Raw genomic sequence first — 19,552 nt, 5'->3', positions numbered from 1 at the left:
TTCGGTAGCATATGAACAAGGAAAAACAGTGGCTCAGATAGTCTGAGGTTTCAATACTAGCTGGGGCAAAAAATGGATTGGCAGACTATCCAGAAATTTATTAAGGAGGTCTGGGAAATAAGTCATAGGAGGCCCTAATAAACTCTCCACATATCCATGCAGGAGAGACCAGAGAGGGCCCAAGCTATGCACACACAAATGGCTGACTATGAGTCAGCACACAAATGCAAAGGAGATGAGAGGGCACAGAAATTAAGAGCCAAGGCAGCCATAAAACCTGCTTGAATTTGAACACAAAGTAAACTTTAAGACATAAAATACTACTAGAAACAAAAGGACATCTCCATAATGATAAAAAGGCCAATTCTTTAGGAAAATAAAGTAGTTATAAATGTATACACATCTAACAAGGAAGCCTTAAAGCATATGAAGCAAAACAACAGAATTTAAAAGAGAAATGGGAAACAACAGTTGTAGCTGGAGACTTCAATACTCCACTCTCAATACTTGATAGAACAACTAAACAGAAGATCAGCAAGGATATTGAAGACTTGAACAGTGCTATCAACCAACTTGACCTAATTGAGTCTATCCAATGACAGCAGAATATATAATCTTCAAGCATACAAAAAACAAGTCTCATAAATCTAAAAGGATTGAAATTGTACTAGGTATGTTCTCCAACCATGTTGGAATTAAGTTAGAAATCAACAATGGATATAAATTTGGGATATTCCCAAGTATTTGAAAATTAAACACTGTTCTTTTAAATAACTGATGGGTTAAAGAACAATCTACAAGGGAAGTTAGAAAATATTTTCAATTGAATGAAAATGGAAAAGCAGAATATCAAAATTTATAAGACATAACTAAAGTGGTGCTTAGAGGGAAACTTACAGCTTTAAATACCTATAGAAAAAGAAATCAAGCTTATAGACATGGAACAGATTGGTGATGACAGAGGTGGGGTTGGGGGTTGGGTGAAATGGGTGAAGCATGTCAAAAGGTACAAACTTCCAGTTATAAAATAAATAAGTCATGGGGATGTAATGTACAGCATGGTGACTAAATAATACTGTATTACATATTTGAGAGTTGCTAAGAGAAAAGATCTTAAAAATTCTCATCACAAGGAAAAACCTTTTGTAACTACGTATGGTGATGTGCTATGGAGATCAATTCACTATATATACAAATATTGAATCATTATGTTATATACCTGAAACTAACATAATGTTGTATGTCAATTATACCTCAACAGAACAAAAGTGCCTACAGAAAAATGGAGCATACTGAATCAATAACATAAGCTTCCACCTTAAGAAACTAAAAAAGAACAAATTAAATCCAAAGCAAGCAGAAGGAAGGAAATAAAATAATACAGATTAGAGTAGAAATTAATGAAATAGGAAACAGAAAAACAATAAACTCAATAAAGTCAAAGTTCTTTGAAGAGTCAACAAAATTGATAAGTCTTTAGCTACTCTGACCAAGAAAAAAGAAGACATAAACTAACAAGATTAGAAATAAAAGTGAGGACATAACTGTTGACCTTACAGAAAGTAAAAGGACTAGGGAAATATAATAAGCAGCTTCATGTCAAGAAATTAGATAACTTAGATATAGCAGATAAATTTCTAGGAAGACACAATTACCAAACTGACTCAAAAAGAAATTAAAAATCCATACAGATATATATTAATTAAAGAAATTAAATAAGTAATTTTAAATCTTCCTACAAAGAAAAGCCCAGGCACAGATGGCTTTACTGGTAAATTCTACCAAATATTCAAAGAATAAATAATAACCATCTTTCATAAACCCTTTCAGAAAATAGAGGAAGGGACACTTCCCAACTCAATGAGGCTAATATTACCCTGATACCAAAGCCAGACAAAGACATCAGAAGAAAAGAATTCTGTATGTAAAAAATTCTCAGGAATTCACAAAATGAACAAACAAAACTGATTAGCACTAATACATGAGTTTAACAAGGCCACAAGATACAAGGTCAGTATAAAAACGTCAACTGTATTTCTATATACGCTTAAATATTTAAAGAAGAAATAATACCAATCTTTCAGAAAAGAGGGAATGGTTCCTAATTCATCCTATGAGGCCATCCTATAACACCAAAGTCAGACAAAGACATCACATGAAGAGAAAACTACAAATTAATATTCCTCTTGAAATTATACAAAAAACTTTAAATTATTAGCAAAGCTAATCTAGCAACATAAAGGGATTATTTACCCTGACTGAGTGGGATTTATCCAAGGAATGCAGAGCTGGTTCAACATTAGAAAATTAAATTAATACATCACAGTAATGTGAAAAAATGACATGATTATCTCAATAGACACAGAAAAAGCATATGATAAAATCCAACACCCACTCATGATAAAAACTCTCAAAAAACTAGAAAATAAAAGGGAACTTCATCAACCTGACAAAAGGCACCTAAAGCTAATAGTGTATGTAATGGGAAAAGACTGAATATTTTCCTCTTCAGATCAAAACAAGATAAAGATGTCCATTCTTGCCACCTTTATTCAGCATTGTATTGGAGGTTCTAGTCAGGGCAATAGACCAAAATAAGGAAATAAGTTAAACTTATTAAAGGAATAAGTTAAACTATCTTCATTCACAGATGACATGATGTAGAAAATCCTAAAACTTCCCCTCCGTCCCCACCCCCACTCCATCTACTAGAACTAAGAAATGAGTTCAGGACGGTCACAGTATATCAGATCAATTTACAAAAATCAATTGTAAATGTGGTATATTTATGTAATGTAATATTTTTCAGCCATAAAAAGGAAAGAAATACTAATACATGCTGCACTATGGATGAACCTTGAAAACATGCTAAGTAAAAGAAGCCAGATACAAAAGGCCACATGTTACATGGTTTCATACATATGAAATATCCAGAGGAGCAAATCTATAGAGACAGAAAGTAGATCAGTAGTGGGCAGGGGCTGGGCACAGAGAGTAATGGAGAGTGATGGCTAATGGAGCCAGGGTTTCTTTGGGGGTGAAAATGTTCTAGAATTAGATAGTTGTGGTGGTTGCACAACTGTGCATATATATGCTACAAACCACTGGGAATACACTAAAACCACTAAATTTTACACTTTAAAAGGATGAATTTCATGGTATGGGAATTGCATCTAAATTTTTAAAACCTATTGTATTTCTACACATTAGTAATGAATAATCTGAAAGTGAAAATTAAAAATAAATTCAATTCACAAAGAACAAAAAATTGTTAGGGATGAACTTAATGAAAGGAGAACAAGATTTATACACTGAAAAATTTAAAACATTACTGAGAAAAATGAAATATAAACAAATAAGAGACATTCCATGTTCATGGATTGGACGACTAAATACTGAGATGGCATTTCTCCCCAAATTGATCTATATATCCAATGCATTACCTATTAAAGTCCCAGCAGGCTTTTTGTAGAAATTGATAAGCTGATCCTTATTGACATGGAATTGCAAAAGACCCAGATTAGTCAAAACAATTTTGAAAAAGAAGACATGGACTTCCCTGGTGGCGCAGTGGTTAAGAATCCGCCTGCCAATGCATGGGACACGGGTTCGAGCCCTGGTCTGGGAAGATCCCACATGCCGTGGAGCAACTAAGCTCAGGTGCCACAACTACTGAAGCCCGCGTGCCTAGAGCCCATGCTCCGAAACAAGAGAAGCCACCACAATGAGAAGCCCGCACACCACAACGAAGAGTAGCCCCTGCTCGCCACAACTAGAGAAAGCCTGCACGCAGCAGCAAAGACCCAACTCAGCCAAAAATAAATAATAAAGTAAATTAATTAATTTTAAAAAGAAGACAAAGGACTTACTCTATCACATTTCAAACTTAATATAATGGTACAGTAATCAAAACAGTATGGTAAGGGCATAAGGATAGGCCTATAATTTAATGGCACAGAATAGAGAATCTAGACATAAACTCATATTTATGGTCAATTGATTTTTGGTGATGACAATTCAACAGGGAAAGGATATTTTTTCCAATAAATGTTGCTGGGACAATTGGATATCCATATGCAAATTGGATGAATTCAGACCCTTACCTTACATCATACAGAAAACTTACTCAAATTAATTATAAACTTAAATGTAAGTGCAAAAACTGTCATTCTTTTAGAAGAAAACGTATGAGAAAACCTGCAAGACTCTGGGTTAGGCAATGAATTCATAGATACGACACAACAAAAGCACAAGCCTAAAAAAATGGATAAATTTGACTCCATCAAAATTCAAATCTTGGGCTTCCCTGGCGGCGCAGTTGTTGAGAATCTGCCTGCCAATGCAGGGGACACGGGTTTGAGCCCTGGTCTGGGAAGATCCCACATGCCACGGAGCAACTGGGCCCGTGAGCCACAATTACTGAGCCTGCGTGTCTGGAGCCTGTGCTCCGCAACAAGAGAGACTGCGATAATGAGAGGCCCGCGCACCGCGATGAACAGTGGCCCCCACTTGCCAAAACTAGAGAAAGCCCTCGCACAGAAACGAAGACCCAACACAGCCATAAATAAATAAATTAAATTAATTTTTAAAAAAAATTTAAAAAAAAATTCAAATCTTTTGTGCTCCCAAATACACTATCAAGAAAATGAAAGAACAAGCCACAGACTGGGAGAGAATATTTGCAATACTTATATCTGACAAAGGACTTCTATCCAAAACTTAAAACTCCATACTAAGGAGATAAATAGACCAGTTGAAAAAAAATGAGCAAAAGGCTTGGACACTCTGTAAAAGAAAACATATGAATGGCCAAGTAGCATATAGAAAGATGCTCAATATCATTATCATCAAGGAAATGCAAATTTAAAACGGTCATGATACACACTCACTAAAACAGCTAAAACTAAAAAGACTGACAATACCTAATATTAGCCACGATGTGGAGCAGATTTAATGCTCACACATTTCTTGTGGGAGTGCTAACCTGTATATTTATTTTGTGATATAGTTTTAGTAGTTTATTTTAACATTAAACATCCACTCATTATAAGACCAGTAATTCTACTGCTAGGTATTTATCTGAGAGAAATAAAAATATATGTCCAGAAAAAGACTTGTGCATGAATGTTCATATATTTACTCATAATAACAAATATTGTAAATAATGCAAATGTCCCTCAACAGGAGAATGGATAAACAAATTGTGGCATATTCTTACAATGCAATACTATGTAGTGAATGTAATGTAATGAATACTAACACATGCAACAACATGGGTGAACCTCAAAAACATTCTGCTGAAAAACATTCCACCTCTCTCACTGAATCCGTCATCAAGTTTTGTGTATTTTATCCTCACAATGTATCTCATGTCTTTTTTTCCCCTTTTCTTTTTTCTTTTTAAAAATTGAGATATAATTTACATATAACATTGTATTACTTTTAGGTATACAGAGTAATAATTTGATATATGTATATAATGCAAAACACAAAAAAGTACATCCTGCATGATCCTGGTTATATGAAGTTCTGTAACAGACAAAACTAATTTATAGTGCTATAAATCGGATCAATTGTTTCATGACTTGGGGAATGGGAAACTTCAGTTGCACAGGGGTATGAGGGAACATTCTGGGGTATCAGAAATGTTCTTCTACATCTGGAAAAGAATGGTGGTTACTTGGGTTAATACCTTTGTCAAATGTCATTGTGCTGTAGATACTTGAAATGTTATTGTATGTAAACTATTCCTCAATAAGGTTTATTAAACTTTTTAAATACTCAAAGAGTTAAGGGATAAGATAGCATCCATTAAAATTATTGGAGGTTTTAAAACAAAGCAGGTAGAGATTTTAATTTAAGAAAGACAGATATGAAAATTCAGTTTAAAATCTTAGACATGAATAGCATTTGAAATATCTGAGTAGATAACTGGACATAACTACTATATGTAAACTGGACCCAGTGAAACAGAATAGTAGTGAATTGAATGAGAGAACTAAGAAAATCACCTAGAACTACAGAGCTAAAGACACTGAGAATTTGAAGAGTAGTTTGGAGACATGGAAGATGGATCAAGATGCTGTAATATATGTGTAACAAATTTTGGAAAGAGAAAATGGAAAAAGGCAATATTCAAAGAAATAATCACTGATTTTTTTTTTTTTAAGAATTGAAGAAAGACAACAGTCTTCATGTTGAAAAAGCATATCAAGTGAGGGACAAATTAAAAAAAACCACTCTCAGATATATTCCAGAGAAACCGCTTGAAATCAAAGATTTTAAAAAATGCTAAAAGCTATTAGAAAAGAGAGACCACATATAACGGAGTAAAAATCAGACTTACGACAGGTTGCTCACAATTAACAATAAATGCCAGATGATAATGATGTATCGTTAACGTGCTAAGGAAAAAATGAATGATATATCTCTATTTATCATATATATGATAAATAATAAAATTATATATACATATTATATACTATCATTCAGTAATGAAGGCAAAATAAAGACATTTTAAACATCTATAGAACAAGAGTTTCCCATTCATATATACTCACTGAAAGAACAATTAAAGGACAGATCGCAGCAAGAAGGAAAATAAAGCCAGAAGGAATGGTATACAAGCAACAGAGAGCAAAGTAATTGGCAAAGCATATTGGTAAACCTAAGTAGTTACTAAAACAACAGTAACATTTTGTGTTAAAAAAAACACTAATACTAGAATTCAAAATAAAAATCACATGGAAGATGCTGAGAGGGAAGTTAAAGAATATCAAAAAGAAAAATCACACAGATGCTTAGAGGGAAGTTGAAGCACATCAAAGTCCTTTTTAAAAAAATTTTGTTTTACATAACTGGAATGTCATTTATTGTCAAAGTGGTGAAAGATGTCTCAAGCCCCTACATCCCGTTTTGTTCCTGTCAACAATCCTGTAAACTGAAGGAGGGAAGGGACATGTAGTTGATATTGCAACCCAGTGTGTGTACATAAGACAGAACACAAAGTTACACAAGGTAATAATCATTATGTGAGTGATCACTATGATATTTTACATTCTGTTCTGCCTTATTATATTTCACTTTTTTGGTATTATTTAATAACATTTTAAAATTGATTTCATTGTCCACATGGTCCTGAAGCTTGAAAAACACTTGTAAAAGTGTTTCCTGAGAAGTCCTAAGTACTTAACCCCTCCTGCTTTAAAAATATATGATACCAAGACAGAAATTAGGTAAAAATTAAAAGTTAAAGGAAAAAAGATATGATAGAGATTGGTTAATTAGTATAAAGTGCTCTGATATCCTCTCAGTTTAGGATATTTTACTTGATGAATGTTCACATTATAACTAGCAGCATCCTATCACCAGAATGGAAGGCTTGAATTCGTCTTTATAACCACCTCTCTCATTGAATCAGTCATCAAGTTTTGTGTATTTTATCCTCACAATGTATCTCATGTCTTTTTTCTCCTTTTTTCTTTTTAAAAATTGAGATATAATTGACATATAACATTGCATTACTTTTAGGTATACAAAGTAATAATTTGATATATGTATATAATGCAAAATGATCAAAGTTCTTTCTTTGTTTCAGTAGAGGACAGAAATCCTGAAAAACTTTAAACTTTGTTAGCAAAATAAGGGTGTATGGATGCCAAAATTTTAACTGTAACGAACAGAATATAAAAATAATGAATAACTTCCAAATTTAAAAGGGGAATAAGGAAAACTCATTGTAACAGAAGGAAAAGAGAATAAAAAACACAAGAAAAAGAAGATTAAATAGAAAACACAAAATTAATGGTAGAACTAAGTCCAAATATTGTACATTACAATAATTATAACTGGATAGAAGTTACCTACAAATAAAAGACAGAGACTCTGAAATTGGTTTTTAAAAATCCAGCTCCAGGGACTTCCCTGGTGGTCCAATGGGTAAGACTCCACGCTCCCAGTGCAGGGGGCCCAGGTTTGATCCCTGGTTGGGGAACTAGATATCCCACATGCGTGCCACAACTAAGGGTCTGCGTGCCACAACTAAGAAGCCCACATGCCGCAACTAAGACCTGGCGCAGCCAAAATAAATAAATAATAATTTTTAAAAAATCCAGCTCCATGCTATTTAAAGAAACATATCAAAAATGAAATGACATTCAAACGTTGAAAATCAAGGGATGAAAAAGTTATAACAGTCAAATACCAGCAAAAGAAAGTTGACATGAGTAGAATTTAAGTAGATAAATATTTAATAGGAAAAATAACAAGTTTCACTGAGACTAGGAAAATTTGACCCCACCCCCGCGAGGCTTGAAAACAATAAGTAGGAAATTTTGTAAGATATATTTGTGTTGAGTCTTTTTTTTAGTTGCGGCATGCAGACTTCTTAGTTGTGGCATGCGGGCTTCTTAGTTGCAGTATGCATGTGGGATCTAGTTCCCCGACCAGGGATGGAACGTGGGTCGCCTGCATTGGGAGTGCGGAGTCTTACCCACTGGACCACCAGGGAAGGAACGTGGGTCGCCTGCATTGGGAGTATGGAGTCTTACCCACTGGACCACCAGGGAAGTCCCTGTGTTGAATCTTTAAAATTGAACCTTAAATCTACCTAGCAAGCCCTTTTTTTTTTATTGGATAGAAGCTGACTTTCATTGTTAGAGTGAAAATACATAATTCTCATCTTATACTTTTAAGAGAAGGTGTAACTTTTCTTCCACCTGAATGTAAAAGGGCACATAAAAACAGATGAAGTAGAGAGTAAGCAGAGAATCAGATAACATGATCAGATTCATATTTTTTTTTTAAATAAATAGGTATTTTTTATAGTGGGTAATGTGAAGACTTCAGATGAAATAGATTGAGAAACTGATTGGAAATTGAATGCAAACTAAGACCACTTGACTTACTGAAATGAACAGCCCAGTTTGCTTTTTTTTTTTTAAAGAAATTCACGTTCTTTTATTTATTTATTTATTTATTTATGACTGTGTTGAGTCTTCGTTTCTGTGCGAGGCTTTCTCCAGTTCCGGCTAGCGGGGGCCACCCTTCATCGCGGTGCACGGGCCTCTCACTACCGCGGCCTCTCTTGTTGCGGAGCACAGGCTCCAGACGCGCAGGCTCAGTAATTGTGGCTCACGGGCCCAGTTGCTCCGTGGCATGTGGGATCTTCCCAGACCAGGGCTCGAACCCGTGTCCCCTGCATTGGCAGGCAGATTCTCAACCACTGCGCCACCAGGGAAGCCCCAGATTCACATTTTATAGCCATCCTTTTGGCTGCTGCAAAAGGATAGATTATAGGGCAAAGATTTAACGTAAACTGTCAGGTGAAAAATGCAGACTACAAAGTAATACATATATGGGATTGACTGTCTACCTTACGCTCTAAAAAAAATACTGGAACCAAGCAACTATAATAAAATTAACAATCATTATCTTTGAGTGGTAGAATTACTGGTAATTTTTATTTTTCTTTATACTTTTCTGGATTTTTTTGATGAAGAAAAAATGTTACTTTAAAAACGTAGATATTTCCACAAATTTTCTTTAAATAGGAATAGGGAGGCCATCTGAATATTGTAAGATCCAAAAACTCACTAACTTTTCTTTCACACAAATGGACTAAATATTGAAAACAAAACAGAATCTGATTGCTTTCAACCTTTATGATTATTAACAGAGATTGAAGCTCATCTAAATATTCTGGGGTGATAATTTCTTTTAGGAACTTGATCAAAATGCCACTGAAAAAGTCCACGCAATGTTCACAGCCATTGACGAGCTCTTGTATGAGCAGAAGTTGAGTGTACATATTAAAAGTCTACAAGAAGAGTGCCAACAGTGGACATGTAGCTTTCCTCACCTCAGGTATTGGAGCCCTTGTATATTCATGGCTAATACTAAAATTTGAAGAGCAGATTTCCAAGAAAGCTTGTATTCTGAAATCTCTATGGGCATGGATTTATATAAATAAGGCGATGTGGTATAAAGCCTCAGATGACAGAAAACTCATGTTGATGGAAGTTTCTCAGAGTTTTCATAACTACCAATATATTGTCCTAATCAAGTAAAACAACTTCTATACCAGTAACTGTGATCTGTGTACTGTGGCTGTCCAAAGAGCCTTTCTTTTGAACAAGAGGGTCAGAAAATATATTTGATTACACTGTTGTCTATAAGTAAATTCTTATGCATGTATACTTGAAAGCAAACATAGGCTATTAGGAAGCTTTCCTTAGAAACCGCATTAGTGCACTTACTTAAAATTTATAAAGCTTCATGTTCTTAAGAATATAATTCAGTTTTCACTAATTTGGCCTGGCTTTCACCCATTTTGGCAAATTTAATGAAGATTGTTATAGAGGATGGAGGGCAAATTACAAATGTTTGCCCAATTCCCTTGGATTTTTTTCAGTGGGGTGGAAAACCTTTATCCTTTCTATCTCCATTGTATAGGAGAGAGATATACCTTTAAAAAGGCTCTGGATTCACATTTTTCTCAAGAATCATTCTAAATCAGTAATGGACTAAGTATGTACTAGACTTCTATGTAGAGCCATCAAATTTGTTCCAAAAATACCTACATTTTGTATGTATGCCAGGTGAAGGTGCTTAATTATCTCTTTATGTTCTTCACTTTGAAGGATTCTGGGTAGGCAGATAATCACTCCAAGTGAAGGTTATGGACTGTATCCTAGGTCCCCTTCTGCTGTTTCAGCTTCACATGAGGCAACACTGTCTCAAGAAAGAGATTCTACTATGTAAGTATTCTAATATGTAAGTACTTATGTATTCTAATGTGCAAGTATTATATTCTACCAGTTATACTAAGGGATTAAAATACTTCTTCCTATTTTTTGGTATTTAGTAAAGCACAGCAAATTCTGTAAGATTGACCATAGTCTTTATGCATATTAGAATTTTGTTACTTAGTTTTTTGTTCAAAAACTAAGACATTCTCTAGGATTTAAGGCTTATTCAGATTCATATATATCTACATCTGTCTATAAATATAGGCACTTCCCTCTTGGAATAAATGTGTAGATAGACTGGTTTAAAGAAATTCAGGGATCTAAGAAACAGACTTTAAAAGTTTTTTGAAAAAAATTTTGAAAAGTCATTTTCTTAAACGTATAATACTAATTAAAACTTAATTTCTTTATGGAAGTTAAACTGGTATTAGTTTATCAGCTTAAAATGGGTAATTAGTACACTAGCTAAAATGGCTAATTCTTTAACACCTCAAACTCTTTATTTTTATTTTTACTTTTTAAAAATATTGGGAATTCCCTGGTGGTCCAGTGGATAAGACTCCGTGCTCCCAATACAGAGGGCCTGGGCTCAATCCCTCGTCGGGGAACTAGATCCTGCACGCATGCCGCAACTAAGAGTCCGCATGCCGCAACTAAGAAGCCCGCATGCCGCAACTAAAGATCCCGTGTGCCACAACTAAGACCTGGCACAGCCAAATAAATAAGTAAAAAAATAAATTACTTTTTCCTAAGACTGTAATTTTACTTATACTGATACCTTCTAAGAGTTGTAGTAATACTTACTTTTGATACCTTTTTGGGCTTGTAGTAATTTCATCAGACCACAAAGTAAAACATTATTGTCTTAGGCCAGTTAAGGTTATGGGATCTGGGTTATCAACTAACTGATTTTTGGTCAGAGAATGGGATTTGTTTACTTCTTTCAAAGTGATTTAAGCTCAAGCTTCTGGTCACTAGGCTGAGCTTTCTTTCTAAATTTAAACCTCATGTATTACATCAATAAGCCTTTTTAAGTTTACTCCTTTTATATAAAGGTCAGACTTTTACAAACTAACGTCTCCCACAGAAATGATGTATCCTTTAATTTTCACTGACCAAAATTACATAACTTACGTCCTGCTATTAAGATATATTTACCCGATCTATTAGTATAAACTTTATATATGCCTTATTGTTTTATAACTATAAATAGCAGTTCCATTTAGAGATTCCAAAGAAATAAGGAACAAATCTGAGCAGTTAGCTCCTCCTTTTTTAGGACATCTGGCTAAATCATCATTCTGCAACTTAGTACAGGCAACCTTTCTTTCCTTTTTACTTGCTACCATCACTGCTGCTTGGTGCTTCTTATTTTTCGTTCTGCTTTTCTGGATTATTTGACTTACAGTTTTCAATAATTACCTTTCTTTACTATACAGATGAAACAATTACCTATCTGTACTTTATATACAGACATATATTTAAATGAAACAAGTTATTCAGCTATATTAGCATGTCACTACTTATTGAAAATAATAACAAATTAAATATAATCCATATTTATTTTCCTATCACTACCACTTTGTCCATACTTGATATTTTCTCTCAAGTACCATTAATGAACTCATTGCATTTCAAAATATTTATATATTTTAATTAACCATAATTATTATTGATGCTCAAATTGTTACAACTTGGCCATGTCAAGCTGGTTCCTTTGTTTTTGTCTTGACTGTATCCTTGTTTTCTGGTTACAATAGGATGCTCCAGGCCCATCCTGGAAAAAAATTGTTTCTTCCTTTAAGGCACGGTATCAGCTGAAATTCAAGGAGACCTAATTCCTTTGAGAGGCTACTAGTATTTGAGAACAAAATTTGGGTAGTGAGGGTATGTAAGTTGGTGATGATGCTGCAATTCTGCCACTTTTTGTAATAAGTGGTGTGAATAAATGTGTCAAGAATTCATTTTGGTATTTTTCAGTTTAACAAATCAGTTTTCCATAAAATATGAGGTTGATCATCTACTTTCTACAAAAATAACATTTCAAATTATATCCATTCTTGCCCCTCCACATTACATCAGATTCTCCTTTTTAAAGTTCAGGGTTAATCCTTTCTGTCCCCACTTAAAAATCTTCAATAGCTTCCCAGTGAATTTAAGATACAAATCTAAAATTATATCATAAGCTGGCCCTGGCCTACATCTCTACCTTTATCTTATGTCACTCTCTCTCTCATTCATTAATCCTCCCACACTGGATTTCTTTCAAATCTCAAATGTACTAAACAAGGTGTTTGGTCCAGCTTCCATTCTTGAGGAGTTCTTGGGCCAGAGGAAAGTAATATAATAAACAACACAAAAATACAGTCTCTTCCTTTTTGTATCTCTAACACCTCACACAATGTGTAGAACATGGTTAGCATCAACTTTTTTTTTTTTACTAAATTAAAACATCATATTTATATGAAAACAAACTCCATGAAAATGAATTAATTGATATTATGGTTGCAAAACAATGTTATCAATCAAAACAAATTATTAGTGTCTAGGTCAAAATGGAATTCCAGGAACTTTATAACAATAGAAGATGGTGGCAGCATAAGGAGGAAACACAGGCCAGAAAAGGACCATGAACAGATGAGTCTGAGGACATTTCCATTTGAAAAAAAACTATGCAGTCATCTGCTTCAAGTTAGCTTAAGGGGCTTACCTACCCTTACTTTAAATACATACCTCAACAAAAATTATCTATAATATCTAATAAGTTGCTAAAGTATATGACTATATGCAGAATTATAACCCTTAAAAAATCATTAAAGAATGGAGAGCTCAGAAATAAACCTCTGCGTATATGACTAAATAATTTTCAGCAAGGGCACCAAGACTACACAATGCGGAAAGGACAGTCTCTTCAACAAATGGTGCTGGGGAAAGAATGCAAAAGAATGAAGTGGGACCCTTATACCATATACAGAAATTAACTCAAAATGGATTTTATAGACCTAAATGGAAGACCTAAAACAATTAAAACTCCTTGAATAAAACACAGGGGAAAAGCTTCAGGATACTGGATTTGGCAATGATTTATTGGATAGAACACCAAAAGCCTAGGCAACAAAAAGCAAAAATAGACAAATGGGACTACATCAAACTCAAAAATTTCTGTGCGTCAAAAGAAACAATCATCAGAGTGAAAAGGCAGCTTATGGCATGGGGGAGAATATTTGCAAATTGCATGTCTGATAAGGGGCTAATATCTAGAATATATGAGGAACTTCTACAATTCAACAACAACAACAACAAAAATAACCCAATTTAAAAATGGACAAAGGGGGGCTTCCCTGGTGGCACAGTGGTTAAGAATCTGCCTGCCAATGCAGGGGACATGGGTTCGAGCCCTGGTCTGGGAAGATCCCACATGCTGCGGAGCAACTAGGCCCGTGAGCCACAACTACTGAGCCTGTGCGTCTGGAGCCTGTGCTACGCAACAAGAGAGGCCGAGACAGTGAGAGGCCCGCGCACCGCGATGAAGAGTGGCCCCCCACTTGCCACAACTAGAGAAAGCCCTTGCACAGAAACGAAGACCCAACACAGCCAAAAATAAAATAAATAAATAAGTAAAATTAAAAAAAAAAAAGAGAAGTGAGGAGCTGGGATCTGAACCCGCATTAAAAAAAAAAAAGAGAGAGAATAACACAAAGCATACATTGGTTATATTTAATATTTGGTTAAACTGAGAGCCATTTAAAAAATTGTACTGCTCAGATTTGACTGACTTTCTCCAAAGTAAACCTGCTGAAGTGAAGGCGTCATCATATATTCATTGAATACCTGGGTAGGATGAGAAATTCAAATATAAGTAAGGGAAGATACTTGCCCTTTAGGAGTATGCATTTTGAACAATGACGGAGTTATTGAAATAAACATATAACCTCCTGAGGTACTTTAAAGAACTAATTATGAATGTAAATATTGTTAGATTTTTTTAAAAAACGTATTTTATAGCCATAGCTGTTGCATCTGAAAAGATAGCAAGCAGTATTCAATAGTGCATAATATACCTAAGTAGAGTGGGTCTATGGCTAGTATTTATTTATTCCTGTTCTGAGAAATAACAGGTATTAAGGTTTAGAGTAGCCCAGGAAGGTGTCACTAGGGCAAGGGACCTTGAGCTGAAACTTGTGCGAATGAGTTGCTTTGAGAACTGTTTATGTTGAACATAATATTTTTCCTCTTCCAGATTTGGTATTAGGGGAAAGAAGTTACATTTTTCATCTTCATATGCTCCTAAAGCATCTTCCATTGCCAAATCCCCTAGCTTGTGTTCTATGGAAAGAGAAGACTGTATAATCTTCTCAGAAGGAATAATAGAGGAATACCTAGCATTCGACCACACAGATATGTGAGTATTATGTCTTTTAAACTTTTTACTCCCCTCCTATTTTGTTGTTAATATCTATTTTTTCTAAAGTATACTACCAATATTACCTATAATTAAGTTGATGTCTGTTTGTTATTTATTTTCTATTAGTTCTCAGTTATCCAGTGTCATGTACTTAGTTGATATAAATTCCTATTGCTTTCACATACCAGTCTTCCTTGTATGTCTTCTTCCTGCACACGTCATTTGCCTCTTCCTGAGATTAAACATTTTTAAATGAATTAATTTTTTTCTCCACGTAATTTGATTTTCCTCTTTGTAAAGTATCACCAGTAACTCATGAAAACTTTATTCATCTGATTCTAAATCCAGTGCTCTCTTCACTATTCCATGCTACTTTTCTGATATATTAAACTCTTAAATTATTCCTCTAAGCCTTTAAAAGCTCAGAATTGATAGTCACAGTAGTACATCTAGAAGTGAGAATTTCATTTTACGCTGTGAGGCTGTGGTTAAGTCTAGTTAGTGTCACATGATTCTGGACTTCTTCCCATATTTCCTACTGAGCCATGCTTACTACATGCTCAAGGTACACAGTCCTAGGGTCAGGCAAACACAACCCAGATTTCCAAACATAACACCGTTGAGCTAGCTCATTGTTCCAAGGGAATCATAAGTATGCTCTTTTGGTTTTCCAGAGATTGCCCCCTTCCCTTTCACTTCATGTGGCCTGAGTCAAATTATCCATATTTTCTCTTCCTTTTTCCTCAAAGGTCTTTTCCCTTCATTTTAACTTATAAAAAATACAGCAGATTTAACTAATTTAAAATGTGATGTTCATGGCTCATAGGTGTCCCTGGGGCATCTCTTCCCCTTTCTTGATAGTAAACCCAAATGAATTTTCAGGTAAAACGGAAGATTTTTAGAAAGGCAGTCTTCTCTTTAGAGATATCACTGAGATATTGAGATGTGACGAATGAAATCATGTAAGTTTGGAAGAAAATGAGATATGAAAGATCTTTTTTTTTAAATAACTTGGGAATAGGGAATGTCTTTCTAACCATAGCACAAAATCTACAAGTCATTTAAGAAATTCTTAAAAAAACTACATAAAATAATATTTCTGCATAGAAAAAACTCATAGAGTCAAAAGACAAACTGGCAAAAATATTTGCAGTTCATGCATGCACAGAGGCTTAATTTCCTTAATATGTATATAAGTAAGGAAAAGATTAAGGATGAAACACAGAACATGAATAGTTCACATTATAAGAAAATGGATTTTAAATATATGAAATGGAATTCAATCTCATTCACAATTACAGATGCAAATTAAAACTATAATGAGTATTCTTTTACATGTCAGACTATCAAAGGACAAAAGATAAAGAAGGTTAACAATTCCTTGAATGAGAAAAGAGGCATATTCTTTCACTACTGGAGAATTATACCACCTATTTATTTATTTACTTAGGTTTATCAATAATTTATCCTTCTTCATTGTCAGCACGTTCCATGGTATGGATGTACCACAGTTTGTGCACCTGTGGAAGGACACCTGGGCTATTTCTAGCTTTTGGCTATTATTAATAAAGCTGCTATGAACATTCATGCACAGATTTTTGTATGAACAAAAATTTTCATGTCTCTGGGATAAATGCCTGAGAGTATACTTTCTGGATCCTATGTATACCACCTCTTTAAATTGAAATGCACATACCCTTTGACTCAATAATTCTATTTATAGGAATTTATCCTACAGATATAATACTCATGTAGCCAAAGAAGTACATACATATTGTTCCCAACTTAAGATGAGTTGACTTATGATTTCTTGATTTTGTGATGGTGCAAAAGTGATACATATTCAGTAGCAACTGTACTTTGAATTTTGATGTTTTTTTCCTTGGCTGGCGATATGCAGTATGATACTCTCTCGGGCTGCTGGGCAGCAGCAGCAAGCTGCGGCTCCCAGTCAGCCACACAATCATGAGGGTAAACAACCAATATACTTAAAAACATACAGCCATTGCTTTTCACTTTCAATAGAGTATACAATAAATTACATGAGCTATTCAACACTTCATTATAAAATAGTTTTTGCGTTAGATAATTTTGCTTAGCTGTAGGCTAACGTAAGTGTTCTGAGCACATTTAAGGTGGGCTACGCTAAGCTATAATGTTCAATAGGTTAGGTGTATTAAATGCATTCTTGACGTGATATTTTCGTAAGTTCATTGGGCTGTAACCCAATACGTAAGTCGAGGAATATCTGTAGAAGGATATTAATTGCAGTATTGATTATAAAAGCAAAGGTTAGTTGATCAATAACTGTCTAGTTAGATATATTATGGTATACCCAATGGAATACTCTGCAGTTATTTTTTAGAAGAGGCAGATTTATATGTATTGATAGGGATCATGGACAAGATACACTGACAGAAGAGTGAGATGCAGTACAGTGTATAATGTAACTATCTCTCTGGACCTATGTATGTTTGCTTCTGAGAATGGAGACTGGGGGACAGAGATGTAGGAGACTTATTTTTCACTACATACATATATTTCCTTCTATACAATTTGAATTTTTATATGACTATGTTATCTCCTCTAAAAAGAAATATAAATTGAAATACATTTAATGCTAATCAGCCTCCTCTGCCACTTAATGCCAGGCTAGCTCTTCCTTGGGAAAGGAGAAGCAAAGGGAGTCTGGCTGCCCTGCTTAAATCTCTTAGCATCCTTCTTACCTGCCTACAGTTTCCTATTTCATTCTTGAGCACTTTGTTGCCCTAGGAGTAACTTTCACTGTAAAGGTACTTCTCTCCACCCAAGCCAGTTCCAGAATTTGCTTTGTCTTAGTTTATAATACATCTGTCATAGATAAGCACATCCATCAGCCAAATTTTCTTCCCCCAGAAATCTGGGGCTACTGGCACTCATTGCCAGAGGAGAGACAGACTTGCCTAACTGGAAGTTTCTGGGTTATAGATACACAGTCTCCAGAAGAGCCTCAGAGTAGTTTCCTGTGCTGTTGGGCTTCCCTCTTTTTCCTTTACAGCCAATTACCAAATGTTTATTTGGATTAGTAAAAGTATACTAATTTTAATAATCTATGTGGACTATTTCCCTAATGAATCATTGCCTCAAATAATTATGCAGCATAATCACAGTAATATGCGCATCGTTAACTGTGTCAAGTTAATATTAATCTAAATGTTATCCAGTTACAACAAAAAGATTATTTTTGTGCGCTTAATTGTCATAGGTTGCTTGTTGCTCAAGTTAAAATGCCCATCTATTTAAAGCTTAAAAAAGTACAATGATTCTCAGTCTTCTTTTTCTTGTTCTATTTTTTTGGCAGAGTGGGGGGGGTGGGGTGGGATGGGTGTAAAAAGGGAAATGCAGAGTCTCCTCTGTTGAAAAGTCCCTTAGTTCACAAGCCTATTTAATACCTGTGCTATATATGCGGGGAGGAAGGGGGTGGTGGCGGGGAGGAGCATAAATCACACTCCTAAGCAGCCAAAAGACAGTGGTGAACACCCAGTGAAGAATAACCATGAAGTCTTTCCTTCTTGCTTCTGTTACAGGGAAGAGGGGTTTCATGGAAAGAAATCAGAAGCAGCTACAGACAAACAGAAATTAGGGTACCCACCCATTGCTCCATTTTACTGCATGAAAGAGGATGTCCTTGCTTATGTGTTTGACGATGTGTGGAGCAAGGTCCTAAGCTGTATGGAGCAGCTGACACGTAGTCACTGGGAGGGATTCGCTTCTGGTAAGGCTCTTTGTGAAAACAATATAAAAAAATAATTGCTTATGCTTTCCAAACCGTAACCAGTCTATTAAATTATATGTTCATTAGTACAAAAGAATCATATTTGTATTTCTCATAGAAACTAACAGATATTTGGAAAGTATCTGGGAATGAGTGGATGAGTAACAAGGCCTACTCTATGATGACTAGATAGAGATTGTGCTTTCTATTTGAATATAATTATTTGTGACAAAAAACATGTGCAAATACATTTAAAACACTGCTTTATTGAAGAATTGATATACAATAAACCAATCATATTTCAAGTGTATTATCTGATAAGATGACCTATGTATACAGCCATGAAACCATGAGACAATCAATATAGTGAACATATCCATTACTCTCAAAATTAATAACCTTGTAATCCCTCCCTCCTGCGCCTGCCTGACCCACCATCCCCAAATGACAACTTATCTGCTTAAATGGTATCATGTAGTATTTACTCTTCTTTTGTCGGCTTCTTTCCCTCAGTGTGATCATTTTGACAGTCATCCATGTCACTGTGTGTGTAAATAATTTATTCTTTTTATTGTTGAGTTGTATTCCATTGTTCCACAACTTGTTTATCCATTTATCTGTTGATGGACGTTTGGATTGTTTTCA

The 19,552-nt window shown here is 34.8% G+C and overlaps 1 protein-coding gene across 4 annotated transcripts in view; it reads left to right on the top strand.

Moving 5' to 3' along the window:
* FAM149B1 (family with sequence similarity 149 member B1) overlaps positions 1 to 19,552 on the top strand; it is a 63,441-nt gene that overhangs the window by 22,499 nt on the left and 21,390 nt on the right. For all 4 annotated transcript variants that reach the window (XM_059899717.1, XM_059899719.1, XM_059899716.1 and 1 more), the window contains 4 exons: positions 9,722 to 9,864; positions 10,641 to 10,757; positions 14,989 to 15,150; positions 18,720 to 18,907. In XM_059899717.1, the coding sequence (XP_059755700.1) occupies positions 9,722 to 9,864; positions 10,641 to 10,757; positions 14,989 to 15,150; positions 18,720 to 18,907 (610 nt within the window). The remainder of the gene's footprint in view (positions 1 to 9,721; positions 9,865 to 10,640; positions 10,758 to 14,988; positions 15,151 to 18,719; positions 18,908 to 19,552) is intronic.

Source organism: Balaenoptera ricei, chromosome 16 (genome assembly GCF_028023285.1).
Source record: "Balaenoptera ricei isolate mBalRic1 chromosome 16, mBalRic1.hap2, whole genome shotgun sequence".
NCBI classification, from domain to species: domain Eukaryota; kingdom Metazoa; phylum Chordata; class Mammalia; order Artiodactyla; family Balaenopteridae; genus Balaenoptera; species Balaenoptera ricei.
This window is presented reverse-complemented; position numbering and strand designations above follow the sequence as displayed.